At 43.8% G+C, this 12,645-nt stretch overlaps 1 protein-coding gene across 2 annotated transcripts in view; it reads left to right on the plus strand.

The window, feature by feature from the left end:
• The first annotated feature begins 80 nt into the window (after positions 1–80).
• hsf1 (heat shock transcription factor 1) overlaps positions 81–12,645 on the plus strand; it is a 105,411-nt gene continuing 92,846 nt past the window's right edge. The window contains exon 1 of one of the 2 annotated variants that reach the window (XM_043690949.2): positions 81–470. In XM_043690949.2, coding sequence (XP_043546884.1) covers positions 375–470 — 96 coding nt within the window. In that variant the 5' untranslated portion in view covers positions 81–374. The remainder of the gene's footprint in view (positions 471–12,645) is intronic. The other variant, XM_043690950.2, reaches the window with a different exon arrangement.

Consider the following 12,645-nt stretch of genomic DNA (forward strand, 5'->3'; position numbering starts at 1 on the left):
ATAAAAATTAGATTTTTCAAACGGTGAGGTAAATGAAGGTTGTGATTTGCGTGGTGGTGGTTGGATTGGGGGGAGGGGCACGGAGAGACTGCGTGAGGAAGATGGCGGCGGTTGCCGTGGAGTGTACAGCTGCGGGATAAAGTGTCGCTCCGGAGATCGCTTTGTGTTCAGTAAATTCCTTCCACTCTGCGTCTTCTCCGTCTCTCCCTTTCCCTCTGCGTTGAGCTACTGAAGACACTTTTACCTTGCGGTCTTATCCTGGGCTTTTGAATACTGAGGCCAGCCTGCGGCTTGCCTTCCCTGCCCCAGTTTCTCCTTTGGCTTCTGGGCTTGAGATCCTCCACCTGCCCTATCGGCCCCGGCCGTGTCTCCGGATGGACGCGCACGGCAGCAACGTGCCCGCCTTTCTCACCAAATTGTGGACTTTAATCGAGGATCCCGATACCAACGACCTGATCTGCTGGAGTGTGGTGAGTAAATCGGAGGCCCAGAGAGCCTTGGTCAAGGCCTCAAAATAAGAAAACACACGCAGAAGGGGGCGTGTGCTTTAAATAAACATAGTTCCTTAAGTAATTTGCGAAAAGGATAAAATGCTACCGCGTCGGATCACTTATTTAACATATTATATTATGTGACACGAGTCGCTTTATTAAGGCCATCTGTGATTTAATCTAATACTTAAAAACGCTAGATAATCATTATTTGTCAAAGTGGCAATTTTGTCTGTGCTTGCGTTATTTAAAAAAAGAGTTGATTTATTTAAGCCATATCTCATGCAATATTTACCACACTTCGTTGTGTGTAAATCCACTACTATGTGGTACTGGCCTCTTCATTTTGCACCGGTAATATGATGAATGATGTAGTCCACTTCTCTTTCTTTTTTTCCCTACTTCAAGCGAGAATAGACGTGCATATAATCAAAGGTTTAACTCAAGGACAGTATATTGCAGTGATATACAATTCTAAGACGACAGTAGTTTGCACTGCTGCCTCAGCGCCAGGGACCCAGGTTCAATTCCAGCATTGAGTGACTATGAATTTTTAAATATTCATTTGTGGGATGAGGGCATCGCTGGCTAGGCAGCATTTATTGCCCAGAGAACTGTTTAGAGTCAACCACATTGCTGTGAGTCTGTTGGCCAGACCAGGTAAGGATGGCCATTTCCTTCCTTGAAGGACATTAGTCATTAGACTCTTAATTCCAGAGAATTGTTGAATTCATATTTCACTGTCTGCCGTAGCAGGAATCGAACCTTGGTCCCCAGAATGTTAACTGGGTCTCTGGTTTAACAGTTAAGCAATTATACCACTAGGTCACTGACTCCCCTATATCTGCATTCTCCCCATATCTGCATGGGTTCCTACATTGGGTTTCCTCCCACAGTCCAAAGATCTGCAGGTCCAGTGGATTGGCCGTGCTAACAATTACCCAGTAGTGTCCAAGATTGGGTTAAGTGGGTTAAAACTCCATGGTTTAAAAAAAACTCCACGGTTACTGGGATAGGGTTGGTTTTTGGTGGGATGCTGTTCAGAAAGTTAGTGGAGACTCGCTGAGCCAAATGGCTTCTTTCTGTCCTTCAGGGATTCTGTGATTCTCAGGCAACAGTGTATTTTCAAAGATCTGTTTACACTTGGAGCAGTTGATATATTTGAGGAGAAAGTGAGGGCTGCAGATGCTGGAGATCAGAGCTGAAAATATGTTGCTGGAAAAGCGCAGCAGGTCAGGCAACATCCAAGGAACAGGAGAATCGACGTTTCAGGCTTATGCCCGAAACGTCGATTCTCCTGTTCCTTGGATGTTGCCTGACCTGCTGCGCTTTTCCAGCAACACATTTTCAGCAGTTGATATATTTGTCATACAGATACTACTTGTCCATCAGACCTTACACAATGCTGGACCTTGCTTCAAAAAGATGCCTGACAACCTTTTCAAGGGGATCAAAACTGCCCTTTCCAGTGTCAGCATAGTATGATTCAAGTAAAAACTTGCAATTCCTGATGGACACTGGCTTCCTAAAGCCAGACAAAAGTGAGGACTGCAGATGCTGGAATCTGAGGAGCAGGAAAATCGACAGTTCGGGCAAAAACCCTTCATCAGGAATAAAGGCAGGGAGCCTTCAAGGTGGAGAGAGAAATGGGGAGGGGTTAGGTGAATTTGGAGTGGGGATGGAGGTGATAGGTCAGAGGGGAGGGTGGAGCGAATAGGTGGGAAGTGGCAGGTAGGACAGGTCATGAGGACAGTGCTGAGCTGAAAGGTTGGAACTGGGGTAAGGTGGGGGGAGGGCGGTCTACTCTCTAGAAGGTACAAGTCAGGAGTGTCATGGAATGCTCTCCTGAATGGATGCAGCTCCAGCAACACACAAGCTTGATACCATACAGGGCAAAGTAGCCTGCTTGATTGACACTACATCCACAAATATCTATTCCCTCCACCACCGCTCACTAACAGCAGTGTGTATGATCCACCAGATGCAGTGCAGCAGCTCAAGCCTCCTTCCAAACCCATGATCATCACCACTTCGAAAGTCAAGGGCAGCAGATGAACAAGAAATTGCCAGTTCCCTTCCCAAACATACCATCATGTCTTGGAACTATATTGCTGTTCCTTTACTGTCACTGAGTCAAAATTCTGGAATGCCTTCCCTAACAGCATTGTCAATGTTCCTGTTCCTCAAGGGCTTCATTCAGTCAAGAAAGCGACACATTGTCACCTTCCGAAGGGTCATTGACGAAGGATTATAAATGTAGGCTTTGCCAGCAACTCGCCTGTGAATCAAGAAACAGAAAAAAGCGATTCTCTGCGGGTTGACTTTCTGCCTGAATTGTTTCAATATTTCTAAGTTAGGTTATTCTCATCAAGGCAGGGTGTTTGCATTTTATAATATTTCCAGGAAACCGGTTAACCTAATGTGGCGTACTATTACTGCTCTGTGTCAAAGGAAGTCAACAAGCCGTCTAACCTGACATTTTTTAAAATTGTAGGTTGTATATGTGTACTCTGTGATCTAAACCACCCTACTAAAAATAATATTCAAGAATAATGTTCACTTGTGTTAGTAAGGTAGACATTTATCAGGATATCTGGCTATTGATGTCATTCAACTGTCATAAGTCAGAGAGATGTATAACAAGGAAACAGACCCTATGTCCAACTCATCCATGCTAACCAGATATCCTAAATAAATCTATTCCCATTTGCCAGCATTTGGCAGATGTTCCTCTAAACCCTCATTCAAATGTCCAAATAGATGCCTTTAAATGTTGGAATTGTACCAGCCTCCTCCACCACCTCAGGTAGCTCATTCCATTCATGAACCACCCTCTGTGCGAAAACGTTACCCCTTAGGTCCCTTTTAAATCTCACCTTAAACAGATGCCCTCTAGTTTTGAACTTCCCCACCCTGGGGATATTTACGCTCTCCATACCGTTCATGACCTTATAAACCTTTGATGCTCCAGGGAAATAGCCTGAGCCTATTCAGACTCTCCCTAAAGCTCAAATCCTCCAACCCTGGCAACGTCCTTGTAAATCTTTTCTGAACCCTTTCAAATTTCACAACCTCCTTCCAATAGCAGGGAAACCAGAAGTGCGCACAATCTTCCAAAAGTGGCCTAACCAATGCCCTGTACAGCTGCAACTAGACCTCCCAAGTTCTTGTAACAATGCATTGACCAGTAAAGGCAAGCATACCAAATGCCGCCTTCACTATCATATCTATCTGTGACTCCACTTTCAAGGAACTATGAATCTGCGCTCCAAGATCTTTGTTCAACAGCACTCTCTGGGGCATTACCATTAACTGTACAAGTCCTGCCCTGATTTTGCCTTCCCAAAATGGAGCACTTTACTTTTTTTAAATTAAACTCGATCTGCCATTCATTAACCCGTCTAATCAAGATCCTGTTATATTTCTTTGCTGTCCAATACTGCAATTTTGGTGTCATCTACAAACTTAGTAACTATACCTCCTTTGTTCACATCCAAATGATTTATGTAAATGACGGAAAGCAGTGGACTCAGCACTGATCCTTGTGGTAAAAACAATGACTGCAGATGCTGGAAACCAGATTCTGGATCAATGGTGCTGGAAGAGCACAGCAATTCAGGCAGCATCTGACGAGCAGCAAAATCGACGTTTCGGGCAAAAGCCCTTCATCAGGAATAAAGGCAGAGAGCCTGAAGCGTGGAGAGATAAGCTAGAGGAGGGTGAGGGTGGGGAGAAAGTAGCATAGAGTACAATAGGTGAGTCGGGGAGGAGATGAAGGTGATAGGTCAGGGAGGAGAGAGTGGAGTGGATAGGTGGAAAAGGAGCTAGGCAGGTCGGACAAGTCCGGACAGGTCAAGGGGACAGTGATCCTTGTGGCACACTGCTGGTGAGACCTCTGGTCTGAAAAGCAACTCTCCACCACCACCCTCTGTCTTCTGTCTTTGAGCCAGTTCTGTATCCAAACTGATTCTATATTTTCTGATGTTGGCACTATTGCAAATCACACCCATCAATTCAGTCGGAATTTTGCAAACAAAAAAAGGAGTTGGTGCCTGTTGGAACTTTCAAAATAAATCAATCGAGGTTATGTGTTTGGCCCAGGCTTCAAGAATTGGGCGGCACGGTGGCACAGTGGTTAGCACTGCAGCTTCACAGCACCAGAGACCTGGGTTCAGTTTTCGCCTCAGGCAACTGTCTGTGTGGAATTTGCACATTCTCCCCGTGTCTGCGTTTCCTCCAGGTGCTCCGGTTTCTTCCCACAGTCCAAAGATGTGCAGGTTAGGTGAATTGGCCATGCTAAATTGCCCATAGTGTTAGGTGAAGGGGTAAATGTAGGGGAATGAGTCTTGGTGGGTTGCTCTTCGGAGGGTCGGTGTGGACTTGTTGGGCCAAAGGGCCTGTTTCCACACTGTAAGTAATCTAATTATAGTTGATATGAAAGCAGATTTCTCTCCCAATCAATCTGACTAACTGCAGTGGTGAAATGGGACACTAAGGCCTCACAGCAGCAGAAATTACTTCAGAATTATAGGAAAACCAGATGAAGCTCGTTATGGATGCAAGTCCTTACATGACTTTGTTCTGTTAACAAAACAATTAAGAGTTCAAGAAAACAAGTGCAAAGAACTCGATTAAAATATGGCAGGGCTATGGAGAGAGAAGGAAGAAATGTCGATGAGTAGAGAACCTGGGTCAGAGGTTTTCTTGGGACACTGTGTGCTTGGGCTGATGTTTTTGACCACAATCACATTGCAGTGAAAGTAAGCACCCTGCATTTCATGACACTGCCTCCTTTGATTCTATAAATACTGTAGTTAAATAAGCATGTACAAACAGAAATTGCTGAAGAAACACTCTGTCGTCTTACAACGAGCCAACTTCTGACCCAAACCGCTAAATCACCTTCACTCTCATGCCTCTGTATTTTCTGCAGTAGCTTATCATGGGGAACCTTATCAAATGCTTTAGTGAAATCCATATATACACCACACCAACTGCTTTATCCTCATTCACCTGTTTTCCTAAAGGACATTAGTGAACTGGATGGGTTTTTTTTTTAAACTGGCAATGGGTTCATGGTCGTCATTAACACTTAATTCCAAATTTTGTTTTTAAGTGAATTAAAGTTTCATCATTTACCATGGCAGGATTTGAACCCAGGTCCCTAGAACATTACTTGGGTCTCTGGATTAACAGTCCAGCAATAGGAATACTAGTCCCTCGCCTACCCTAATGTATAGAACAGATTATGTATAATGGATACATTGTAAATAGATTAATCACTTTAAAATATAGTCTGCTCCAGAAACTTATGTTGCTTTTATTTGCAATGCACACATGTAAGAAAAATTGATTTCAGTTCTGGATGTAGCTTTGCTCACTGAGCTGGAAGGTTCATTTCGAGACATTTCGTCACATTGTCGATGGACCTCTAGGCGAAGAAATGCTGATAATTCCTGGTTTCTATTTATATATTTGGGTTTCTTTAGGTTGGTAATGTCATTTCCTGTGGTGATGTCTTTCCTGTTTTTTCTCTCTCTCAAGAGGTGGTACTTGGGGTCTGACTCGATGTGTTTGTTGATAGAGTTCTAGTTGGAAAGCCATGCTTCGAGGAATTCTCGTGCGTATCTCTGCTTGTCCTAGAATGGATGTGTTGTCCCAGTCAAAGTGGTGTCCTTCTTTATCTATATGTAAGGATACTAGTGAGAGAGGGTCATGTCATTTTGTGGCTGGTTGATGTTCATGTACCCTGGTGGCAAATTTTCTGCACAGAATACCTTGCAAGAACTGTAACAAACACTACATTGGAAAAACAGGCAGAAAGCTATCATTTCTAGAAGCATGGCATTCCAACCGGAACTCTATAAACAAACACATCAAGTTAGACCTCATCTACCACCCCCTGAGAGAGAGCGAAAAAGAACAGGAAATGACATCACCATAGGAAATGACATCACCAACCAAAGAAACGCAAACATATAAATAAAAACCAGGAATTATAAGCAGTGATTCACCCAGAAGCCCACTGAAGATGTTGCCTAGTAGGGTGACGAATCATCTGGAAATGATCCTTCCAGCTCAGTGAGCAAACCTACATCCTGAACCTGAGCTACAAATCTTCTCAAAACTTGGTAAGATTGATTTCGGTAGCTTGATGCTTCAACTAACAGCCCGGTCTCTGCAGCTATTAATCCCTAAGGGGTTGTGAAATATGAACAAGGAGATGAAGTAGGTCATTGACAAAGATCGTGGTTGAGCTGATTTGTAACTTCTCATCTGCATCCCCCACCACCGCCGCCCCATAACCTTGCAGGCCCTGGCTCAACAAGACGTCTGCTGTAAAATATTGGGTCTCTTGCCACACAATGGCAATATCTTGCCTCTCGACTGGAGGTCCTGGGGTCAATTTCCACTTGCTGCATTGCATAGGTTGATGAGAAAATATTTCAAACTGTTCATAAACTCTGTTCCCACCACTTTTTTAGGGAGAGAATTCCAAAAGCTCATTACTTTCCCAAAACTTCAACTCGTCTCTGTTTTGCACGGGTGAATCCTGATTTTTAAACAGAAAAATCGTCTATAAAGACGATCATGCACGCCATCCTCGCATCCACGGACTCCATCTAAACCTCTCATTGCCATGGAATGGCACCCAACATCATTAAATATCCATCCCACCCCGGTTCTCTTCCAACCTGTTCTATTACGTAGAAGGTACAGAAGCTTAAAGACACATACCAACATTTTCAGGAACAGTTTCTTCCCTGCTGTCATTAGACTGCTGAATGCACCTCTCTAATTTTCAAATCTATTGCACCTCCTGTGCAGCCTTAACCTTATATGTTTCACTCTGTCTCAGCCCCATATGATCTATATGTCCTTGAATGTTGTTATTTGTCTGTACTGCACACAAACGAAACATTTCACTATACGTAGATACAAAGAAACCTGTAAGGAACTAGATAATGAAGTCAGTGTGACTAAGGGGAAGGATAGGCAGGGAGCAGAGAATGAACACAGAGGGACTGGTGGTCTGAGGTGCATTTGTTTTAATGTCGTACGTAAGGCAGATGAATTTAGGGCTTGGATTAGTACCTGGGTGTATGGTGTTATTGCAATTACCGAGACTTGTTTGAGGGAAGGGCATGATTGGCAACTAAATATCCCAGGATATGGATGCTTCAGGCAGGATAGAGAGGAGATAAACCAGTTGGAGGAGTTGCATTATTGGTCAGAGAAGATATCATAGCTTTGCTGAAGGAGGGCACTGTGGAGGCCTCGAGCAATGAGGCAATATGGGCAGAACTCAGAAATAGGAAGGTTGCGGTAACAATGTTGGCACCGTATGACAGGCCTCCCAACAACGATCGTGAAATAGAGGTACAAATATGTAGACAGGTTATGGAAAGATGTCAGAGCAACAGGGTGGTGCTGAAAGAAGATATTAATTTTCCCAACATTGACTGGGATTCAATTAGTGTTAAAGGTCGAGATGGAGCAGAATTTGTAAGGAGCATCCAGGAGGGTTTCCGAGAGCAGTATGTTATAGTGCAACTCTAGAAGGAGTCATACTGGACCTGGTGTTGGGAAATGTGCTTGGCCAAGTGGTTGATGTTTCAGTCGGGGATTACTTTGGGAATAGTGATCACAATTCTGTAAGTTTTAGAATACTCATTGACAAAGAAGAGAGTGGGCCTAAAGGAAGAGTGCTAAATTGGGGGAAGGCCAACTATTCCGAAATTTAGCAAAAAATGGGGAATGTAGATTGGGAGCAGCTGTTAGAAGGTAAATTCACACTTAATATGTGGGAAACTCTTAAAGAGAAGTTGATTAGCGTGCTGGAGAGACATGTTCCCGTGAAAATGAGGGATAAAAATGGCAAGATTAGGGAACCATGGATGACAGGTGAAATTGTGAGGCGAAGAAAAAGGAAGCATATGTAATGTCTAGGCAACTGAAGACAGACGAAGCTTTGGAAGAATATCAGGAATGAAAGACCAATCCGAAATGAGGAATTAAGGGGTGATGAAATATCTAGCAAACAGGGTTAAGGAAAATCCCAAAGCCTTGTATTCATATAAAAGGTGCAAGAGGGGAACGAGAAAAAGGGTTGGCCCACTCGAGGACAAAGAAGGAAAGTTTTGCATGGAGTCAGAGAAAATGGGTGAGATTCTTAATGCGTGTTTACCGAGGAGAGGGACCTGATGGATGTTGAGGTTAGGTATAGATATTTGATTACTCTAGGTGAAGTTGGCATAAGGAGTGAGGAGGTGTTCGGTATTCCAAAAGGCATTAATGTGGACAAGACCCCAGGTCCAGATGGGATCTATCACTAAGGGAAATGAGAGAGGAAATAGCTGGGAGAGAGGAAATAACAAATATCTTTGAAGCATCCTTGAACACTGATGAGGTCCCAGGGGACTGGAGAGTTGCCAATGTTGTCCCCTTGTTTTAAAAAGGTAGCAGGGATAATTCAGGTTATTATAGGCCAGTGAGCCTGACGTCAGTGGTCGGAAAGCTGCTGGAGAAGATCCTGAGGGATAGGATCTCTTCCCATTTGGAAGAAAATGGGCTTCTAAGTGATGGGTAGCATGGTTTTGTGCAGGGTTTTGTGTCATGTCTTACCAACTTTGTAGAATTCTTTGAGGAAGTGACAAAGTTGATTGATATGTGAAGGGCTGTGGATGTCGTACACATGAACTTCAGTAAGGCATTTGATAAGGTTCCACATGGTAGGCTGATGGAGAAAGTGAAGTCGCATGGGATCCAGGCTATACTAGCTAGATGGATAAAGAACTAGCTGGGCAACAGGAAACGGAGTAGTAGTGGAAGGGAGTTTCTCAAAATGGAGAACTGTCGCCAGTGGTATTCGACAGGGATCCATGCTGGGACCAGTGTTTGTGATATACCTAGACACCACTTGGACTAGGGCAACATACACATCCTAGGACAAGTGAAACAAGGACATGCACAAGAATTCCTAGAGGCCTGGCATTCCAACCGGAACTCCATCAATAAACACATTTATTTAGACCCCACCTATCTTCTCTTGAGAAAAAAACAGAAATGACATCATCCATCTTAAGAAACCAAGGCCTATAAATCGAGAGGTGGGACATAGCGCCAGCACATCACCAGAGACTCTCACTGCTGATGTTACCTAGTCATGGTCAAATCTTCCAGCTCAGCAAGCTAACTTGCATACTAACCATCAATGTGAGCTACTAATCTTCTAAAAGTTCGCTAATACATAAATTATCTGGAGGAAAGTTTAAATGGTCTGATTAGCAAGTTGGTAGATGACACCAAGATTTGTGGAGTAGCAGACAGTGAAGGGGACTGTCAGAGAATGCAGGAGAATTGGGCAGAGAAATGGCAGATGGAGTTCAATCCATGCAAATGCGAGGTGATGTATATTGGAAGATCAAATTCAAGAGCGAACTATGCAGTACAGAACAACCTCTATTATCCAAACAAGACAGGCGGGGTGTATTTTGATTGGATAACTGTTTTTACAGGACCTTGAGATCTTGTTCAAATAATCCAAAATTCAAATAATTGATGTTTGGATAACTGAGTTCAAAGTGAGAGGGGAAAAGTTTTATGGGAGGTACATGTGGAAAGTTCTTCACACAGAGGGTGTTGAGTGCCTGGAACATGTTGCTGGTAGAGGTGGGCACGATAGCATCATTTAAGATGTATCTAGACAGATACGTGAATTGGCAGGAAGCAGAGTGATACAGACCCTAAGAAAATAGACGGCAGGTTTAGATAGAGGATATGGATCTACGCAGGCTTGGAGGTCCGAAGGATCTGTTCCTCTGCTGTAATTTTCTTTGTTCTTTGTGTGACAACAATAAATTAAATACAATTAAAAGACTCCTTAATTCTAGATTCTTCCCTAAAAGCAAGCATTGTCTCTATATCTACCCTCTCAAAATACTCTGGATCCTGTATGTTTCAATTAAGTTGTCTCTTTATGTTCTAAGTTCCAGTGAAAACAAGTCTAACCGGCCCAATCTTTCCTCCTGAGCCAACCCATTCATTTAAAGTTTTGCTGAGGGGTGACCTGATAGATGTCTATAAAATCATACGGGATATGGATAGGTTAAATAGACAAAGTTTTTTCCCTGGGGTGGGGGAGTCCAGAACTAGAGGGCATAGGTTGAGATTGAGGGGAAAGATATTACATTACATTACAGTGTGGAAACAGGCCCTTCAGCCCAACAAGTCCACACTGACCCGCCGAAGCGCAACCCACCCATACCCCTACCCCTACATTTACATTTACCCAACACTACAGGCAATTTAGATTAGATTAGATTACTTAGATTAGATTAGATTAGATTACTTACAGTGTGTAAACAGGCCCTTCGGCCCAACAAGTCCACACTGACCCGCCGAAGCGCAACCCACCCATACCCCTACCCCTACATTTACATTTACCCAACACTACAGGCAATTTAGATTAGATTAGATTACTTAGATTAGATTAGATTAGATTACTTACAGTGTGTAAACAGGCCCTTCGGCCCAACAAGTCCACACTGACCCGCCGAAGCGCAACCCACCCATACCCCTACCCCTACGTTTACATTTACCCAACACTACAGGCAATTTAGATTAGATTAGATTACTTAGATTAGATTAGATTACTTACAGTGTGTAAACAGGCCCTTCGGCCCAACAAGTCCACACCGACCTGCCGAAGAGCAACCCACCCATACCCCTACATCTACCCCTTACCTAACACTACGGGCAATTTAGCATGGCCAATTCACCTTACCTGCACATCTTTGGACTGTGGGAGGAAACCCACGCAGACATGGGGAGAACGTGCAAACTCCACACAGTCAGTCGCCTGAGGCGGGAATTGAACCCGGGTCTCTGGCGCTGTGAGGCAACAGTGCTAACCACTGTGCCACCGTGAGGCCCCCGTCTGCCAATTAATTTAGTATGGCCAATTCACCTGACATCTTTGGACTGTGGGAGGCAACCGGAGCACCCGGAGGAAACCCACGCAGATACTGGGAGAACGTGCAAACTCCACACAGTCAGTCGCTTGAGGCGGGAATTGAACCCGGGTCTCTGGCGCTGTGAGGCAGCAGTGCTAACCACTGTGCCACCGTGCCGCCCATAAAAGAGACCTGAGGGGCAACCTTTTCACGCAGAGGGTGGTACGTGTATGGAATGAGCTGCCAGAGGGCATGATGGAGGCTAGTACAATTGCAACATTTAAAGCCATCTGGATGGGTGTATGAATAAGGAAGGGTTTGGAGGGATATGGGTATGGACCAGGTGCTGGCAGATGGGACTAGATTGAGTTGGGATATCTGGTTGGCATAGATGAGTTGGACTGAAGGGTCTGTTTCTGTGCTGTACATCTCTGACTCCTTGGTCTGATAAACATTATCTGAACTGCTCCCAAAACATTTAAATCCTTCCTTCAAAGGATGACCAACATTGTGCACAGTGCTCCAGATGTAGTCTTGCCTATGCCCTGTATAAGTAAAGCATTATCTCCCGAGATTTGTATTCAACTCACCTGCAATGAATATCCTGTCCTAATTTCTTGTGTTACCAGCATACCAACCTCTTGAGTCTCACAGCCCAGATCCCTCTGCATTTTCAGATCTGCAATCTGTTCCGCGATCAGTCAATAAACACTAGCAATTGGTGTGGTCCTGTAAGATTTCACACTTTATTCAATCTCAGCCGGGCACAGGTTGTCCAGTAACACAGAGGTTAAACACTTCAGTGTTCCTCACAGAAACTGCACATATGGCTTAAGACAAAGATATTTTTATACTTTTTTTTGCAAGAAGTACAGGCCGTAATCACAAAGCATGTTCAAACAATTACCAATCAAATTTAATGAAATTACTTTATTGACAGCAACTTAGCCCAATGATATTTCCTGGGAACCAACCTTGTTTTCCAGCATCCCAGGTACTCCTATCACGCGAACCTAGATTCTATACCTGCACTTGCAAGGTCAGTTAAGATGGCTCGTTATGTCTTATCTAATCTAGTTTATTTCTATACTGTAAAGCAAGCATTGTCTGCTAATCTTTGTCGAGGCAGACTATGATTAGTTCAGCTTTTAGCAGGGTTAAAAGCTATTTTATGCAGCTTTAAGCAGAATTGTCAATTT

The sequence above is a fragment of the Chiloscyllium plagiosum genome, unplaced genomic scaffold, assembly GCF_037043375.1.
Source record: "Chiloscyllium plagiosum isolate Xiang-an unplaced genomic scaffold, Cpla_swu_hap1 HiC_scaffold_5, whole genome shotgun sequence".
NCBI classification, from domain to species: Eukaryota; Metazoa; Chordata; class Chondrichthyes; order Orectolobiformes; family Hemiscylliidae; genus Chiloscyllium; species Chiloscyllium plagiosum.